Source organism: Zootoca vivipara, chromosome 5 (genome assembly GCF_963506605.1).
Source record: "Zootoca vivipara chromosome 5, rZooViv1.1, whole genome shotgun sequence".
Taxonomy (NCBI): Eukaryota; Metazoa; Chordata; class Lepidosauria; order Squamata; family Lacertidae; genus Zootoca; species Zootoca vivipara.
In genome coordinates this window covers 81,632,365-81,651,637 of record NC_083280.1, presented here as the reverse complement: position 1 = coordinate 81,651,637, position 19,273 = coordinate 81,632,365, and the positions used below count along the sequence as shown (strand labels likewise).

At 42.8% G+C, this 19,273-nt stretch overlaps 1 protein-coding gene across 1 annotated transcript; it reads left to right on the top strand.

Annotated features, from left to right (window-relative positions):
* The first annotated feature begins 2,749 nt into the window (after window positions 1–2,749).
* PPIF (peptidylprolyl isomerase F) lies at window positions 2,750–18,852 on the top strand. Its single transcript, XM_035138140.2, has 6 exons — window positions 2,750–3,176; window positions 7,165–7,195; window positions 9,601–9,689; window positions 13,015–13,111; window positions 14,067–14,142; window positions 16,518–18,852. Exons 1-6 carry the CDS (start codon window positions 2,769–2,771, stop codon window positions 16,651–16,653), a joined length of 837 nt encoding a protein of 278 aa, XP_034994031.2. The 5' UTR covers window positions 2,750–2,768; the 3' UTR covers window positions 16,654–18,852.
* Window positions 18,853–19,273: the final 421 nt, after the last annotated feature.

The following is a 19,273-nucleotide window of genomic DNA, read 5'->3' as shown; positions in this document are numbered from 1 at the left end:
CATAAAGGTCCAATATACAGTTCGGTCAGCTCTGGGCCCAGCACTGATAATGGAGAAAGTATATGTAAATAATTTCACCTGGAAATAGTAGCGTCAAGGGAAACCACTGCAATGTAATTAGCTAAACAATTTAAAAACACAGCACGGGTTATTTCCTGCATAAAATGGAGCAAACAGTTGATATTTTCCCCTTTTTTCTTTTTTTTGATTAGGTACCTAAAACCAAAATAAATAGGCAAATTGGGAGGTTCCCATCTATTGGGTGGGGATTGTTGACATGATCTGATATTCTCAATGATGACAGGGGTGTGGAGAGGAAGAGATCATTTATAGGGGCCTCTTGCTTGGCTAGAACCTTTTCAGAGCTTCATTTACAAGTTTACCAGCTGAAGAAACCACAGATACCACACACCTTATAACAATCTGATCCAACAAAAAATGTCATAATAAAAACATAACTTTAAAATAAACAACCTATACCAAATAGAGTAATATTCAATCGTCCATTAGAATGCAATAGTACACAATAAAACCTATTATCAGAAAATAATAATTAAATGGAAATTTGCTCTTAACAAATACAATAATTTCTAAACTATAATCAATAAAAAATAACAGCAAGTCACCGTGCATAACACAATACAAATTGAGAACCAAAGACACACCTTATAAAATTATTATTTTTAAAAATTTCCCTGACCTCCTCTCTTCCCAGCTGCTTCTGCTGTTCCTAAAGTTCCTAAATCTGGGAAAGGCTGCTAGGGCTGGAAGGTGGGGTAAGGCAAGTGGAAAAAGCTGTTGCCTGATGGCCAGCACAAAGTCCCTCTCCCCTCATCTTCATGAAATGGCTCATTTAGTAAGACTGCTCATGTCTGTGTTGGCTTCCTAGTTGTTGGAGTGCCACTCAGTCTGGTGCAGAGCCAGGGTCGCCCACTCTAGTGAGAAACTGACTGCCACCTTATACCAGACCATCCCTCTGCCAATGTAGAGCCACTACCAACCTAGTCATGCCTGAAAATCTCCATGCAGACAAGGAAATATCCCCTTCACAAAGGAAAGCAATTCTGCACAGAGTCAAGACCATTGTTCCCTTCAGTCCTTAAAATAATAATAAGTGGTGGGGACAGAGCACCAAAGGTCTAAAATATCTGGTCCTCAGCTGCCATCTTTTCCTTCTGGCATAAGCTCTGAGCCTTCCACCACAACACAGTACACAAATTATGCAAATACATCAAAACCACTCCTTGAAAAAGCTGCTCCAGTTGACTTTCTGCCTGTCAGGTAGGCAGCTCTTAAAAGGTCAAGAGTCTGCCAGTAAAAAAAAGAGCCTGAATACATTTGGCCTGAAAGTCTTAAGGTCCCATGCTTTTAATTTTTTTCAACGAAGCATTAAGGCAGAGATGAGGAGCCTGAGGCCCTCCAGATGCCCTTGGACTAAAATGGGCACCATCCCTGACCGCTGGCCATACTGAATGGGGCTGATGGGAGTTAGTGGCTAATAACGTCTGGAGCAGGGTGGTCCAAGATGGTGCCTCATTTTGCCAGGTTTGGGAAGGCAGCTTGAGGGCAAGTGGGGGGTGTCACATTTTGGCCCTGCTCCAGCCCGACCCCACAAGCGTGAAAAGGCAATGTGCGGCCCACAATTTGTCTCAAAATATTATTGTGGCCTGCTTGGTATTAAAAGTTTGGCTGCCCTGGACTGGAGAGCTACTGGTTCCCCATCTCTACATTTATGCTTCCCCCCTTAAAAAATTCCTGAGCTGCATTCCCCCCTCCCTTTAAGCTGGCAGCCCTAGGAAGACAGTGGCTATTTTAGTTTTCTGCCGAACAGTTTTCTTCACTCCAACAGCCCGCCTTCTGTACAGCTTCTAACTTTCTGTTATTGTTGTTTTCACCAAATAATAATAATAATAATAACGTATTACCAGTGCTATTTTTTTCAGAAAAATAGGTGCCGGAGCTCCCCATGAACGCCTCCCTTGCTCTCTTATAATGGTAATGGCGTCCACCTGGGATGCAGGAATTGAGTTCTAGCAAGTTCCGGCTTAAAAAAAAAGTCCTGTGTATTACCATTACATTATCAGCACCTGCTGTCATTCCCACCCATTTCTACCCTACATTAAGGGGGTGAGCGAGGCACAAAGGCGCTTGTTTTAGTAATGGGAAACCGGCTTCCTCGGGTGTCCTTGCCACTGTTTGTTTGTTTTTGCCCCATTTCATCCTCACACAACAAACCTGCGGCAGTAAATGAGAGGACTCTCCTTCCTTGGAGGTTTATAAGCCGGGAGGGGGGGGGCATGGCCACCTGCCGTGGATTACTTTAGCGAGATTCCTTTGTTGCTTGGGGTTGGACTAGATGACCCTCGGGGTCCCTTCCACTACCTCTACAACCCCCAGGATTTTTGCCAAAGGCCACCAAGACCTTCCAAAGCGCCCGAGGAAGGATTTAAACGCCTGGGCGGGGGGCGGGGCGTCGCTCTAAGGGTTTTCAGTAAAGCAAAAACACGTATTTGAAATGAGGGATGAGGAGGAGGAGGAGAAGTAGCAGTGAAAAAGAGGAAAGTTGGGGGAGATAAGAAGGAAGGAGAGGAAAAGGGGAAAAGAGGAGAAGCGGAATTCCCACTATGGCGAAGCGCTTAATCAGCCACGAAGAATGAAGCGCCGTTGCCGCCGCTTTTCACGCAGCCGCGCTCCCTGGGCGTCCTTCTCCCGCCTCTGGGGGCGCTGCGGAGGCGGAGGAAACGCTTAAAAGGGCCCGAGCCCGCCGGATGGCTGTTCAGTTCCGGGCGCTTTTACGCACAGAGACGCACGCGCGCTTGCCTGCCTGCCTTTTGAGTGACCGCGCCGAAGTTTGGCTCCGTTTCCAGCCACCGCAGGAGGACTGCTGCCTGGTGTCGTCTGCCCGTCCTTCCCTTCTTCCACGCCGGCAAGCCGCAGCGATGTTGGCGCTCAGCTCTGCCCGCCGCCTGATGCTGCTCCTGGGGCAGCCTCAACAGTGCCGGGCCGCCGCTGCCTCCGGGGACCTGCTGCTGCTGCAGGTCTCCTCCGAGGGCGCCCTGAGCCGTGCCTGCCGCCGTGCCTGCAGCAGCCACAAGCGCGGCGACAGCGACGACAACCCGCTGGTCTACTTGGACGTGGGAGCGGACAACCAGCCCCTCGGCCGGGTCGTGTTGGAGGTACGCGCCGCTTCCTCTTCCCTGGGCTCCTTAAGCGGGGAGCGCGGGGTTGGCGCCTTCCCGCGACTCTGAGGTGCCCTTGGAGCTTTTCGGGGAGGGCAGCCGAACTTGTTTTGTTTATTTATTGCATTTGGAGACCGCTTTTTCTTCCCAGGAGCTCAATGGCTCTCCTCTTCCTCCGATTTCATCCCCACAACCACCCCGTGAGGTGGGTTAGGCAGAGAGACGGTGGCTGGCCCAAGGTCACCCAGTGAACTTAATGGATGAGTGAGGATTTGAACCCTGGTGCCCCCATATCCAGTTCTCTAACCGTCAGGGGCTTAGCCTTGCCTGTAAAAGCGTTGCTAACAGACATCATTGCTTTGTTGTTGTGTAAGGGATAAAGTAAAGGACACTTTATCAAAACTCTGCAGCTTGGAAGTGAGTTCTTCTCACTTTGCAAGGAGGAGGCAAGAAAGCCACCACCTGTTGATTTTAGTCTGCTTGTTACAGTTCAGTTGTTAAATATTTTTAGGGCTAATGCCCTCTCCCTCCCCATCAGCAAAGCTCTTGTGTTTATAAAACAAACAGGGTGAAAGTTCTTTTAACTCAGATTGTTGCATTTCTTCAGGAAAAAATGGGACCCAAAAGATAGAAACCTAGAGAATACCCATTAAGCTTTTCTACGTCTTAATAGTGTGGCCTTGACTATTCATTGCTTTTTTCAAGGTGCCTTTTTTGGGATGTCTCCTTGAGCCAAGGGCCTTTGGCACTTACTTAGAATAAATCAACTTGCTTTGTTCTATGCAAATGGGCTGTAAACATGATTTAGCAATTAAGGATTTAGTTGATGAAAATATGGGTCCTTCATCCCCTTTTGATGTATTTGTCAATGCCAATATAAATATATTCCAAGATAAAGGTTAACCCCATTCCTCCTCAACAGAGTTCTCCTGGGGGAGGTTTACTTGTTGGAGGCAGAGACTAAGATTCAGTACTGGCATTTCTCCAGGGAAAAGGGAATTCTGTAACATTTGGCAATTACAGAGAACCCTTCTTGGCATAACCTTTGCTGTAGGAGCTTGACACAGCCATTGGATGGCACCTTTTGAATTTGTTCACTACTATCTCAAAACCATGAACTCATATTTGTGTCAAGACAACTTAATCAGGAATTAATTGAGTTCAGGTTCCGGCATGTGCCCTACAAATGGGAAATATAATATTTTTATTAGAATTGTAAATTCTTATCTATTCTAAAGATGCTTTTTCTGAGGGAGGGGAATTCCTCCCCCAAACGGACCACTAGTCTGAAATGAATTCCTTTGGCAAGCTTAATTTAGTGGCTTACATTGAGAGTAAGAGAGAAAGTGATATCTGTGTAATAGAATTTGGGGGAGAACTGTATTGGACAGGATAAAAGAAGTTGTTGAAGGTGTTTGGTCCCTCACTTATTAATTGGAGACCTCAGGGTCCTTCTCTTTTCAGGGTGTATAGCAAAGATCCCACAGCTACACCAAAGAGAGATGCTATTTTTCCTCACTGACAACTCCACTTATTGTTGACATCACCTGGAGTCTTTGATTTAATATTCCAATAGGGATTATTGGACAACAAATCTTACATAGACTAGAAATGTGGTTGCAATGTTGGTCCTAAAGAAAATGAAGAAGGGAAGTAAGAAAGATTTTTTTTCTTTTGGACCAAATAACCTTCAAAATATTAGGTGCAAACTGCAGGACTTGAGTGTTTGTGGGAAATAGTAAAGTTGATGTTGTACTAACTAGGGCAGTGCTTTTATCTATCCGAGTCCCCGCTGATTTTTCAGATGAAGCAACCATTCCTGTCTGAGTCAACATGGTGTTATCAGAAAAGAGGAGCCAAAATGAGCAACTCCCCTATGAAGAAAGGTTGCAGGATTTGGGACTTTTTAAGTTTAGAGAAATGGGACGCGGGTGGCGCTGTGGGTTAAATCACTGAGCCTAGGGCTTGCCGATCAGAAGGTTGGCGGTTCGAATCCCCACAACGGGGTCAGCTCCCGTTGCTCGGTCCCAGCTCCTGCCAACCTACCGGTAGCAGTTCGAAAGCACGTCAAAGTGCAAGTAGATAAATAGGTAAGCGGGAAGGTAAACAGCATTTCCGTGTGCTGCTCTGGTTCGCCAGAAGTGGCTTTGTCATGCTGGCCACATGACCTGGAAGCTGTACACAGGCTCCCTCAGCCAGTAAAGCAAGATGAGCGCCACAACCCCAGAGTTGGTCACGACTGGACCCTAATGGTCAGGGGTCCTTTTACATTTACCTTTAAGTTTAGAGGAAAGGCAAGCAAGAGGTGATGTGACTGAAGTGTCTAAAGTTATGCATGGAGAGAGTGGCTAGAGAAAAGTTTTTCTCCATCTGACATTGGAACTCATGGGCATCCAATTGTGGGAGATTCAGAACAGATAAAAGCACATCTTCATGCAGCACATGGGCTATGGAACTTGTTCTCCCAGGAGGTAGTGATGGCCGCCAGCTTGGATGGCTTTAAAAGAGGATTAGACAAATTAATGGCTACTAGCCATGATGGCTGTGCTCCACCTCCACAGTCAGAGGAAGCAAGGTTCCCAAATACCAGTTGCTGGGAACCACAGGAGAGGAGAGTGCTCTTGTGCTCATGTTCTGCTCCCCAATTTCCCACAGGCATCTCTGGTTGACCACTGTGAGAACAGGATGTGGGGTTAGATCCAGCAGGGTCTTCTTATGTTGTGTACCCATTATACCTTTTATGATAAGGGTAGTACAAATATTGTGGTCTAGAAATGTTTGCTCATTATCTGATCACACTAAATTGTTCCAAGGATATTTATGGAGATGGTAGGAGAAGACAAACAGGTGCAGTAGCTTTTTTCCAATTCTTCTGAGATAGCCTGGACATTATAAAGGATATCTCAAAGATATCTCCAAGCTTGGTTGCATATGACAAGTCAAAATCACTTCTATGTAAACAGGAGCAGAAGCTTTTTGAGAGCCAATTCTTTTTTACTCCATAGTATCTCTGTGCCCCAAATCCGATGTTCACAAATTTGAGGTTCCCAAAAGCACAGACGTGTTGGAAGGCAGGCATATGTGTTTTAAAAAAATGTTACTAGGCTACACTTGTAGGTTGCAAGTCTGAGCAGCTGACACTTGAAGTAACTGTCAGTGATCTGATTAAGCTCATATGCACATAGAGATGGTGTTGTATAAAAATTGGTTCTCCTTTGTTTTTTCCATGTACCTTTCTAGATGATGATCTTAAATGCTTGCCAAGTCATGCATATGGGAATCTCTTGGGAAGGTTATGTGGGAGAAGCATTCCATTGTAATCTTCCCACAAGCAATTACATGCAGGATCACTTCCAAGAACCATGAGTGTTAAACCCTGTGTCATTAAATTGACCTAATGACACCATCAGGTGATTGTGAGTAGGCTTACAGACAACATCACATGATGTCACAGGTCAGAGGCAAGGGTGTTCAGAAGAATAAAAAAGTTATACATTGGGCTAGGGCTGCTTCTTCTGTCATTGCAAGCATCTTTAACAACTCCTTCTCCAGTGCAATCTACAGTACTTAACTGATGAAAGGATAATGCAGTAAAATTCCATGTTGTGAAATTTCTACACTGTGTGTGTAGATCTTCACACATGATTTGTTGCCCTTTGCCCTTCCTCTTCCTTTTTAGTTTCAAACTGAAAGTACTGGTTTTTTTAAAAAAAATTATGAGCTGTTTGTAATAGGCTTTCTGAATGTGTCAGAGAATTTGGAAGTTGGTGAATGCTGGTAGAGCTCTGGTTTCTAGTAATTCTGCTGAGCTGAATAATTTTTTGTAGAATTGTAAAGCAGGTACTTGGTGCAGGTTAGATATTTATGCTTTTAGCTAATACTGTGGTATTTTGTGTTTTTGTAAAAAAAGAAAAAAAGAATGGATTATATACAGTATTTTATATTACATTAGATAATGTGTTCTCTCTCTCTCTCTTCCTAATAGCTGAAAGCTGATGTGGTGCCAAAGACTGCAGGTAAGAATACTTTTGCCAGTTCCTTATTGAATTTTCAGGGTTATGTAATGTTGGCAAGAAAAATGAAGGAAAATTGAAATGCTTTTTCCGAAACAAAAATAGTGTCTTAAAGTTAGTCAAGGTGGTTGCAGGGAAGGAGTGTAAAGGAGATCAATTTATTTCACTTTATCTTCCCTGTTTGTAGCACAGATCTTTTCCAGGTTTGCAGGTTTGTAGCACAGATCTTTTCCAGGTTTTTCACTTTATCTTCCCTGTTTGTAGCACAGATCTTTTCCAGGTTTGCAGGTTTGTAGCACAGATCTTTTCCAAGTTTTGTGTATTATGTACTCCCAACTTTCTGGAATCCTAAAATTATGAGAGTTGTTGAGCAAGCAAAGTTAATATTTTACATAAACTTGAGAGTTTTCACTTGAATAATTGATTCTACTCTGCTCCTACCCAAAGTTGATCTTTTCGTTTCTTGCTGTGTTTGCTTATCCATACTTGCCTTTTGCCCTGCTCTTTCCAGGCACATGGCACCTCTTAAAAGCTCTGTGTCCAAGCTGCTGCTGCTGCTGCTGTTCTTTTGCCCCAAGCTTTCCCTGCAAGAACCAGCTCTTTTAGCATTCAGTTGGAGCAAATATCAATTCATGTTTTCTGTGGATTACTGTTTGTTCTGATTGAGCTTTAAAGGGAGGTTTCTGATTGAGCTTTAAAGGGAGGGTTTTCTTGGGGAAAGCTCTGGAGCAAAAAAGAAGAGTTGCTTGGACATGGAGCTTTAAAGGAACATTATCTGTATGAACATGCACTCACATCCTTGTTTCATAGTGTGGTTAAGAGCGGTAGACTCGTAATCTGGGTAACCAGGTTCGTGTCTCCGCTCCTCCACATGCAGCTGCTGGGTGACCTTGGGCTAGTCACACTTCTCTGAAGTCTCTCAGCCCCACTCACCTCAGAGTGTTTGTTGTGGGGGAGGAAGGGAAAGGAGAATGTTAGCAGCTTTGAGACTCCTTCGGCTAGTGATAAAGCGGGATATCAAATCCAAACTACTCTTCTTCTTCTTCATGACGTGACCAAGGCTACAACCCTATACCCATTCTTCCTGGGAGTAAACCTCACTGGACTCAGTGGGATTTAATTTCTGAGTAGACATATATAGGATTTTGCTTTAAATCAAGTTCAAGTAGACCAGGCACCCCCAAACTGCGGCCCTCCAGATGTTTTGGCCTACAACTCCCATGATCCCTAGTTAACAGGACCAGTGGTCGGGGAAGATGAGAATTGTAGTCCAAAACATCTGGAGGGCTGAAGTTTGGGGATGCCTGAAGTAGACCAACTTGTTTAATTGAGCAGCTGTAATTGTGAGGCCTAGTTTCTCGTCATTCTGTGAGTCTGTGTGTCCATCGCTTCATTGCTGTTGATTTTAGCTGGGCAAAAATACTAGCCCAAATCCAGCATCTTTTTATATTGGAATCCTGCACATGCAAGAGTTTCCTGTGCTCACTGGAGAGTGCCTGTGTGCTTGCATAATTTTCCCTCTTGCGGAAGACAAAAGAATCCCTAAATCGTGGCAACTATAAAAAATTTTAGAGGCAAGTAAGAATTTCCAAGAAGGGTAATTACAGCCCAGCTGTATAGTGCCTATCTATTGGCACTATTGGCAAATATATTTAAGAATAAACAATACTGTGATCAAGAGCTTCATGGTATGCCTAAAATATTACCACGAACTGCACTAGGATTCTGCTGACAACTCTTTGTTGTCTGCAGTCCTTCATTCTTCATGGGATGCCTTGGTCCAGGCCCATCTAGAGTTGTCTTAGTGTGTGGTGCAGGAAGTGTCTGTGCAACAGGGTGCTGTGGGCATCCTTTTAGGCCTGAGTGCCATTGCACCCCAATACCTGTTTTCCCCTCAGGTGGTAAGCCTGTTTCTGAGTTGGGGTCTACAGTTGGGGATTGACATGATGGAATACATATGGAAAACTAGCGCCCTAGAGAGACATGCAGCCTCCCACCACAACCTGAAGCAATATAGTCCTAACATGAGTTTGCCGCCTTTCCTCCTCCATTGAACCTGAAGCTCTGTTGAAGCTTGTGAAGTTGCACAGAGTTGATGTCAGCTGTTTGCATGCCTAAAATGCCAAGGCCCTTTTGCCCTTACAAATTTTAGGTATGCAAATCTCAGCAACCAGGAATGGCAAGAAGAGGTTTATAGTAAATGTAGAAATCATTGCACACACCCCTGGTATAATATCCCCCCCCTAAAAAAAAATCTTTCTAAAAATCTGTTCAGAATGTGGCATTGAAGCACATTCTGTTGGATGGATTGTGTTATCATTGCTTGTATAGCTGTACAAAGTGTTTTGCCATGGTTGTCAAGCTTCCTTGTTAGTAACAATGCTGCCTTCTCCCCTTTCCACCCCCAGAAAATTTTAGAGCGCTGTGCACTGGAGAAAAGGGCTTCGGATACAAAGGATCCACCTTTCACCGAGTGATTCCTTCTTTTATGTGCCAGGTAATTAAACTGGAGGTTTCTACTAAGCCACTTGAAGTTTTGAAAGAGCAGCTGAGGTGTAATTGGAAGAAATGCAATTATCAGGAAAAAGACTTTGCTGCAGCACTGGAAAGTTCTTGCATTGTATCCCTGTGTTCAGCAGCAGCAGCTGTCAAGTTGCCATGTAATAGTCTTGTGAATTCTCAGAAAGTCGGTATACCTGGGTGGTGAAGCTAGCATCTTACAGAAGGCAAACTGGCAGCTTCTGCAGGTGAACTCTTTCAGCCAGCTGTGGAGAGTTGTCTGTCTTAGGAGTTCGGCTCTATAAGAAGGGATCCACTTTGCATGTTCATGGATAACCTGGTTGCTAAATCATTCACAGACTACCTGAATCAGGATCAGGATTTAATATGTAGCAGGGAAGGTCCTTTATGGCAACCGTGCTGAAAATCAGTCCCAGCAGACAGACGTACGAATTAAAATAAAAGGGAGGTGGAAAACGGGCTGAGAGATACTTTGTCAACCACTGGCTAAACCAGAACTTGAAGGAAAATCACTGCTCAAAGTGCTGTCCTTCAGCCACCAGGCACAATCAAATAAATGAGAGAGATGGAGCATCAGTAACAGAGGCATGACACCTTCATTTCCCAAGGAATGAAATGAATTACTTCCTTTTTTTTTCTGTTGTGTCCTTTCTCCAAGGACCTCTAGGTGGTGGAGCAAATAGCAGTGAATTTCACTAGGGCGAAGAGGGGACTTTAAAAGCTGCAATTTACAGTGAAGGCTGGAAGCTGCAATTGGTGTAGTTAAAATTTAATTCCACCTTAAATGAAGGGATAGGCAGATCCCAATATTCCCCTTCCCTGTGTTTACCTCCATGATTTCTATACTCACTGGAACCTCCACAAGCAGTTTAAGCAATGTTTGGGGATAGGGTACTGTTTGTTAACTGCATCTCTGGTGCAGTGTTTTCTGCCAATATGTGGCATTTCAAATGCAGGAAATGGGTATATCAGAGTATTATTTCAACACTCCATCTGAAAAGATTTATACATCTAGAAAGTTGGTACTGTGGATGCTTAGAAAATTATTGTTTAATATGAGTAGAGTAAATAACAGGTGTTGCCCAGTTTGCTTTGGGGGAAGCCCTATGAAAACAATCCTAGTCTGCTTTACCTCTGCTAAAACAAATGGCTGTCTCACTACTAAAGGGACCATTTGTTAGGAAAAGGGCTGACTGTTTGTGTGGGGTTGTCCTGAGCTTTGGTAGGAGAAAAACCAAGTATATATTTTGTCCTTGATCTCTGACATCATAATCTTCATTAGTGTTTGCATTAATAGAATAAATATTTGAAAGAGAAATATCACAGGTGTCTTTTAACTACACCAAACTTGGAAAGAGTATACATTTTTTGTTGTATTATTGGAGTTAAATTGGCTGAGTCAGCAAAATGTTTACCTTGAAGCATGTGTGAGGTGGCAGTTCCTTCTAATTTGGATGCAGATTCGTCCCAAATTTCTGTAAATAAGGCACAAGGGGTTTTAGTTACACCCAGATTGGTGGAAAACCTATGAAGCTCCATATCTTCTTGGACTCTCCATCAGCCTCGGTCAGGATGGCCAATGGTTAGGGATGAAAGGGGTTGCAGTTCAACAACAGGAGGAGGCACCAGTTTCCCCACTCCATATCCTAGATTTAAAGAAAGGAGACAAAGTTAAATCTGAGTATCTTCTTTGCTGTGGTCTAGAGAATTGTGTTTTTTCCTCTTGCACATAGTGGGTGCATTTCAACTATGTACGTAGCCAAATGGCTTTGAATGCATTTGAGATGAAAGCCCTTAAAATAATTACATCTTGAGTAACTGGGCTTTGGATTCTTGGAAACCAAACAATCTGGAAAGAAGCAAGACTTTATTCCTGTTCTACTCAAGCCTTAAACCTTCTCTTCTTCTTTCCCCCTCTTTTTTTGGGAATAATTCTTCCACAACCGCGTTCTTTTTCTTCTTTTTCTTCCTCATCTAAGGCAGCATAGGACTGACAGTGGTGCCTGGTTAGGGTTAGGGACGAATATCTAAACTGTTCAATGATGGGCTGGAACCAAAGTGTCTATTTTCCTTGTTTGCAGGATGTGATGTTGGAGGGAAAGAGTAGCTCTTACATGCAAATAGTCTTCCTTCATAGTGTTGAAATACCGTGTTTCTCCGAAAATAAGCCATAGTGATAGGCAGTTTAACCTTGTAGGTTAAACTGTACCATACTTAATAAAAAAATAAAACATCCCCTGAAAATAAGCCACCATGTGTGTTTTTTTGAGGAAAAATGAATATAAGACGGTGTCTTATTTTTGGAGAAACACGGTAAGAAGGAATATTTGTCAGTAGGTGCTTGTGTCACAGTAGCTATGACAAGCTTGTTCCTAACTCCTGTCTCTTATCTCCCTCCCGCAGATTCTCAGGAGGTAATATTTTGAGTTTATGATGTAAAGTTCTCTAAGCAGGCATCTGATCTTAAGCCTCTCTAAGATTGTGGCATTCGTTTTCTAAACTCGTAGTATGAATGCCTGTCATTTCATAACTAAAATGTGAAGTCACCGTGACGTAGCTAATTGGCAAAGTTAGAGGTACTGAACCTTGACAATTTAAATGCTCCTAAATTATAGTGTGCTTTCACACTTGATCAGGTATAACCAAGGGGTTGATGTAATTTATTATTTCCCAGTTCCTTTCAAGCATAACCACTGTTAATCATCTTAGGAACCTTTTTTTCCTCTAAATGAAAGTGTACTAGTTTTTCATTGGGGCATGAAAGAAACTTCACGGCCGATTGGAGATTTGAACCCCAGTCAGGTCAACACCATGTCAGCAACTGATGATACTTTCTTAAAACACTTCAAATATATTGTTTTAGTAGTTCTTAACAATAACCTTGTCAGGTATGTAAGTGTTCTCCCTGTTGGAGCAGGTGGGAGGCAGAGGGTAGAGGTTTCCTTAGTGCAGGCATAGGCAAACTCCGCCCTCCAGATGTTTTGGGACTACAACTCCCATCATCCCTAGCTAACAGAACCAGTCAGGGATGATGGGAGTTCTAGTCCCAAAACATCTGGAGGGCCGAGTTTGTCTATGCCTGGCTTAGTGGGTCCAAGGCTGAAGTGAGATTTGAGGTGTGAACTCACCTCATTTGTAGGCCGTTCTCCTAAGCACTCTGGGGCACTAGCAACTCTGATGTTTAAAACCACTTTAAATACAGTATTTTGTATTGTATGTATTATCTGGCCATAAGTTAGTCAGCTAGAACAGGGATATGTTGCTACGTGTATGTACTTTGACAGAACTTGTATCCCTTCCAGGGCGGCGACTTTACAAATCACAACGGAACAGGTGGCAAATCAATATACGGTAGTCGGTTTCCTGATGAAAACTTCACCCTTAAACATATCGGACCAGGTAAGCAAAGTTTCCCTTCTCATATTTCTGTTTTTTTGCATGTTCCGTTTGCATAAAGGGATGGTGGAGGTAGGGCAGGCCTACGCTTGAATTTCCAAGCCTATGTTGAAGTTGTTGATCGTATGACCAGCTTCTGAGAATGACTAGGGCATTTCTGGGCCTCACGCCAATGTCTGAAGTAGATTATGGAAATCTGATATAGATTTATTTGCATTGGTATTGTTAAGTCTCAAGTTCTAGGACAGAGCTTTTAAACAAACATAATTAAAACGCCATATTGTAGCCAGGTAGTGGTAATTTGAAACTATTGTCATTTATTAGTTGTGTTGAAATCGACAGCCACGATATCCCAAAAGCTCAAGACTGCTGAGTTTGTTACTCTTGTTCCATAGCGAAAGAAAGAGATGGCACAGGGCATATTCATATGCTCCTTTCATCCTCAGAATTACCCCATCAAAAAGTAGTACTGTAGTTAAGTTGCACAGTTCTGTCTCCAATAGGCTATTCTGTCTCGGATATGCTATTCATCCTTTTAACATCTACATTGTTTAATTAGAATAGGCTATGTGTGTGGTGTTGCCATTTGCCAAGCTGAGCTTAGGATTTGTCAAAAAGCAATAGTCTGCCAGTTTATAGACAAGTGGGAAGAGGTAACCTTGGATTCCTGGCAAAGGGGATAGAATTAACGGGTCCCTCTTGCGGAAATTCTCTCATAAACCAGAGCCAGTGTCTGATTCTTCCAGTACAATATCAGATCTTTTACTGGATGCTTACAATGTCATGTTTTGTGAACTCTCAGTGGAATAGCATTCTCTTGTTTTTTTCAAATGCAGGACCTAAAACAAAGAGGAGGCTTTATGCAGAAACTCCCTTGAATGGCCTGTTAGGGTTTTGTTTTGTTTTTTGTTCTGTTATTGTACAGTGAAGTTACATTGCTGTCTTGATGTTGTTGCAGGTGTTCTCTCAATGGCCAACGCTGGACCCAACACTAACGGATCTCAGTTCTTCATTTGCACAGCTAAAACTGATTGGTAAGCATTCTGCAAACACATGTGGGAAGGGCTTGTGTTTGTAACTAAGCTTTCTCAAAGCTTGGCAAATTGCACATGTTTGTATTCCCTCCTAAGGAGCATGATAGAAGCAGATGGAATTGTATAGGTTGTGAAAATGCCCTATAGGAGCTTTATACATTTTAATAAGCAGTTAAGCCATTGCTTTAGAGGGAAGTGAGAGGCAGATGAGGACCATCAACCTGAGAAAGTGACCTATCTAGGAGAAGGGAAACTCTGATCCTAAACCTCCTTTGCCTTGTGGGATATCTTTGGGAGAAGAAAAGTAGCAAATCCTACATAAATCCAGAGTGGAGTCCATAAGACGGTTGAATGGCGCCTTGTATGCTTCCTTCTGGCAACTTCTGCAGCCAAGCTGGTGCCAAATGTATTGCTCTGCTTTCCTTTGAACCACATCAGTGAGGCCAAGAGGGGGGTTCTTGTTATCTGGGCAGCCCAGGACCTCCAGACACACTGTCCAGGTTTGTGCCCCAGGAAAGGACACTGCTATTACAGTGGTTTGACTTCACTTCCAGCAACACACTCGATTATTTCTCGAGACAGACTGATTCCAACAACAACAAAAGCTGTTGCACTGGCTCCGGCTAATTTCCATTTAGAAGTGAGCTGTGTGCCTCCTCAAGTGCTTCCTGTAAGCTCTGATTTTAAATTAGAATACATTAAACAGTACTGTACAGGATTAGATTTTTTTTTTTAACGTAAAGTAGAACTCTTCCGTTAATTGTGAATAATGGTCCCATTCAGAATGAGGGTTACGCAAAAGCAGATAAGGAAAAGCAGCCATAAAAAGCCAGTATAAAGGCTACAAAGGAGATGTGTGGGTTGGAAAACATTCACCCAACCCCTAGAAAGCTCCATTTCTGCCCATAAACGTTTTGGTGCACCTGTAAGAGGAATAGCAAATATGTACTTGTATCATAGCTGCCAAGTTTTCCCTTTTCTCATGAGGAAGCCTATTCAGCATAAGGGAAAATCCCTTAAAAAAAGGGATAACTTGGCAGCTATGACTTGTATAGCAACATATTGAGAAGAGTCAGATAACTATAAGCCTCAACACTGTTATTTAATTCTGCCAAAGCGTAGATAGCATTGCTGTCTCCCATACGTAACTTTCCTACATGCCTAATGCATATTTGGAGGAAAACAGGCAGAGCACTGCATCATGTTTTCCTGCCTGCTAGTCAAACACTTAATGAGTACAAAGTCACTCCATCATCACATGTGGTGAATCAACGCAATATGCAAGTGAGAGAGTGCTAGAGGGCTAGAGTGACTTCGACTAACATAATGAGTGCATAAGAATGAAAATGCCTTGAGTTGCTTGCTGGCATTTGGTAGCCTTAGTACATGTCAGGTTCTGAGCCATAAGTGTTTGGTTGATTAGGCTAAACACTGTATTTGGGATTTGACAGGAGACCTCTGGTATTTTACCTGCTCTCTTAAGGGCTGGGTCAAATAACTTTGCACTGAATATGCAGACTTTAAATCATGTCTCACACTATCCATCAGCCTGTGTCAGTGCAAAAACATTTATGTAGAAGCGAAGTGTCCTCTTCTCACGGTCCAGTTCTCGCAGAACATTCTAGGGTTAAATCTACATTGTCCAAGGTTCTGTGATGCTCCAGCCTATCCACTGCCACTTTAAATTTAGTTTTGAAATAGTACATCTCTCCAAAGAAATGTATTCAGGGGGGAAAGCATGTTGCCTTTCCTCCCCACCCAATTTTAAGCCTTTGACTGAGTGTGTCTGGGTATATTTAATCTGAGAAAAGTCTTGCACCACCACCCCAGAAAGAAGTGGAGTAGAGCTTTCCAAAGATTGCTGGATCGGAAGGTGAGATGGAGCCCATTTGGACTACACTGAACTCAGAACTATTGAACTCTGAGTGCTGCACCAGTAGGGTTGAGCTGCAAGTTGTCTGCACATCCATCTGCTCAGAAATGCTATCTCTAAGCACAAGAGCCCTCAGCTGGGTCTCCAGCTGTTTTTGGACTACAATTCCCATCATCCCTGACCACTGGTCCTGCTAGGGATGATGGGAGTTGTAGTCCAAAAACAGTTGGAGACCCAAGTTTGGGAATCCCTGGATTAGATGTTAACAGCAGTGGCTTCTCAATGCCAAGCTGATTGCTAAGCTTCCTCCTGGTTTGGTGTGATTTTATTTTTAAATTGAGTGTATCTGGCATGGAATACTGTAGAACCTTTTCAGTAAGAAGAAAATTATCCTGTGTTTCAAGTCAACTCATTCTAGATTCCTTCCCATTCCTACTACAAGCGCAGAAGTAGCTCTGCAATTTTCTTTTGCCGTTGCACATTATTCTTGTTTGTATCGCAGGCTGGATGGGAAGCATGTTGTGTTTGGCCACGTGAAGGAAGGGATGGAGATTGTGAAAAAAATCGAGAGCCTTGGCTCCAAAAGCGGGAAACCTTCAAAGAAGATTGTCATCACTGACTGTGGCGAGCTGAAATAAGTCAAGATGTGGGAGCCTCTGGCGAATCGTTGATGCAAAAAAAGGAATCTGCGTGAATTATTACTTGCACATTTCTCATCTGGATAAGACTTTGTACTGATAAGGATACTAACTCCTTGCTGAGCCATGATCAAGGACAATAGATGAAGAATTTCAGCTTGGAAAATTCATTTGATCTCACATGACCATATTCTGGGTTTTTTAGTTTTGTTTTTTAATTGTACTACTTTTTATTTAAGTGTTACACTGAAGGTTCTCTTCAGTGCTTTATAATGGAAAATACAAGAACAATGGTTCCTAGCAAAGATCTGCTAAGAATTCTCTGAAGTATCTTATAATCTGAGCTGGGAATCTTATAAGATTCTTAGTTAGAGGGGGGAGTAACTAAGTTTCTTACAATTTAAAGATTATCCTGTAGTCTGATTGAACTTGAACTCTATTTCAAATGAATGTATTAATGTATGATCTCCAGCTTCTGTGGAACGGCCATCAGAATATGGGTAGCTAAATGATTAACTGATGTGACTTGGGAGTTCAGCTGATTGATCAAGGTAACATAACGAACAGCACTCTTTCCCCTCCCCCTACTGAGAAAATACAACGGAAGGTGCTAAAGATCCACTTTATGCAAGGGGACACCAGTACTTGAAGTACATGGCATCAGTGGATTTCCTACTTCTAAATTTCTTCCAGTCTTGGACCATCTAGAACAGGCATCCCCAAACTGCGGCCCTCCAGATGTTTTGGCCTACAACTCCCATGATCCCTAGCTAACAGAACCAGTGGTCGGGGAAGATGGGAATTGTAGTCCAAAACATCTGGAGGGCCAAAGTTTGGGGATGCCTGATCTAGAACTTTTAACAAAGGGCAGAATTAACTAATAATTACTTTGACTGCTTAGAATGTAATGCTTGTGACATGCTAGTTTTAGGATTTGAATCTGGGAGCATGTTACCAAATCAGTCAGACATTCTGAAAGGAACTAGCCAGACCTACATAACATGTAACTGAACTTTTAAAATGGAGAATGGGAAAGCCTTTCTTTTATTATTATTATTATTATTATTATTATTATTATTATTATTATTATTATTATTATTATTTTATTATTATTTCCTCTACTGTGATGGATCCACTGTGATAGCATCTCACTGTATTCCAAATATAGTAGGTTTGATTTATGTAAGAGCTGGTATTAAATACGGTTTTTCTGTGCTTTGTCTTAAAACCAGAGTAAGTAGCTGAGAGAGGCTATGGAGATTGATAGAATAATGCAAGGAGGGAAAAGTTGAAGCAGTGGATTATTTATCCCACTTGCTTCACTCTCCAGTTATGGGATTGGAAGGTTCAGCTGAAGCAAGCTGAATTTAGGAAGAAATACTGAAATGATAAGGAGGCCCTCTGTACCATATTCTGGGTATATCTACAATAATTCTTGATACTGGAGGTATTGATAAGTCCCAGAGATCCTTGAATGTACCCCATACCAGTCACAGATCCTATAAGTTCCTATGGTACCCTGTGGGAAGGGGGGATGTTAAACCGATTTCTGTGGTGTAGGTATATCCTGAATCACAGGAAAAGTGACCGACATAATCAGTAGCATTGTCGCTTTCTCTCAGGTGTGTTCAAAATTCACTGCAGGCCAGCAGTGATGAACTTACAATCACAGGTACAGAGCAAGGAAGGATGGCTGAAACATCCTGAGATTCCCTGTGCTTGCACATGACTGTGAAATGGCCTGTTGAAACAAGCTGATAAGTCTGTGTTCTTGGAGCTGGCTCCTGCTTGTTGGCTTCTGTTGAGGGGGAAATGAAACAGGGAACCTCACATGGTTCTTTTTAACCAGACCTACCTTTTTAATTTTTAAGTACATTATAGGGAGCTGATTCTGAGCATTTGGTATAGTAAATATATAAAATGTGAAATACCCTTCTATGATGTGAGTGTTTTTCCCATAGCAGGTTACATCTCTGCAGGTTGAAAATACTACTTTTTGCACTAGGCTCGTGCAGGCAGTGAAAGGTTAATTTAAAAACAAATAGGATACCCCCAGTCAATTGTTCTTGCGTTCTTTGGAGTATATTTGAAATACTAGCAATCTAAGTTGTTTGGCTTAGGTTGAGTATCAATAACTGGTATTTTTGTTACATGTTCTTTTTTGTATGTGTAAAGTCATTAAATACCTTTTTGTAAAAAGTGATGGTCAGTTTCCTTTCTAAGTACGAAGGCTAAAATAACTTGAGAAGAGGTACAAGAGCAACTGCTTCTACTAGGTTTATTGGCATCCTGTTGTTGGACTATAGCAGGCATCCCCAATCTGTGGGCCTCCAGATGTTCTGGCCTACAACTCCCATGATCCCTAGCTAACAGGACCAGTGGTCAGAGATGATGGGAATTGTAGTCCAAAATATCGGGGGGGGGGCAAAGGTTGGGGATGCCTGACTATAGCTTCCATCATCTCGGACCATTAGCCATGTTGACTGGAGATGGTGGGAGATGGTCCAACAACCTGTTAGAGCAGCGTTTCTCAACCGGTGTGCCGCGAGACACCGGCTGGTGTGCCGCGACGTGCGGCGAGGAAAAGGGCGCTTTGCATTGCTGACGGACTTCCGGCGAG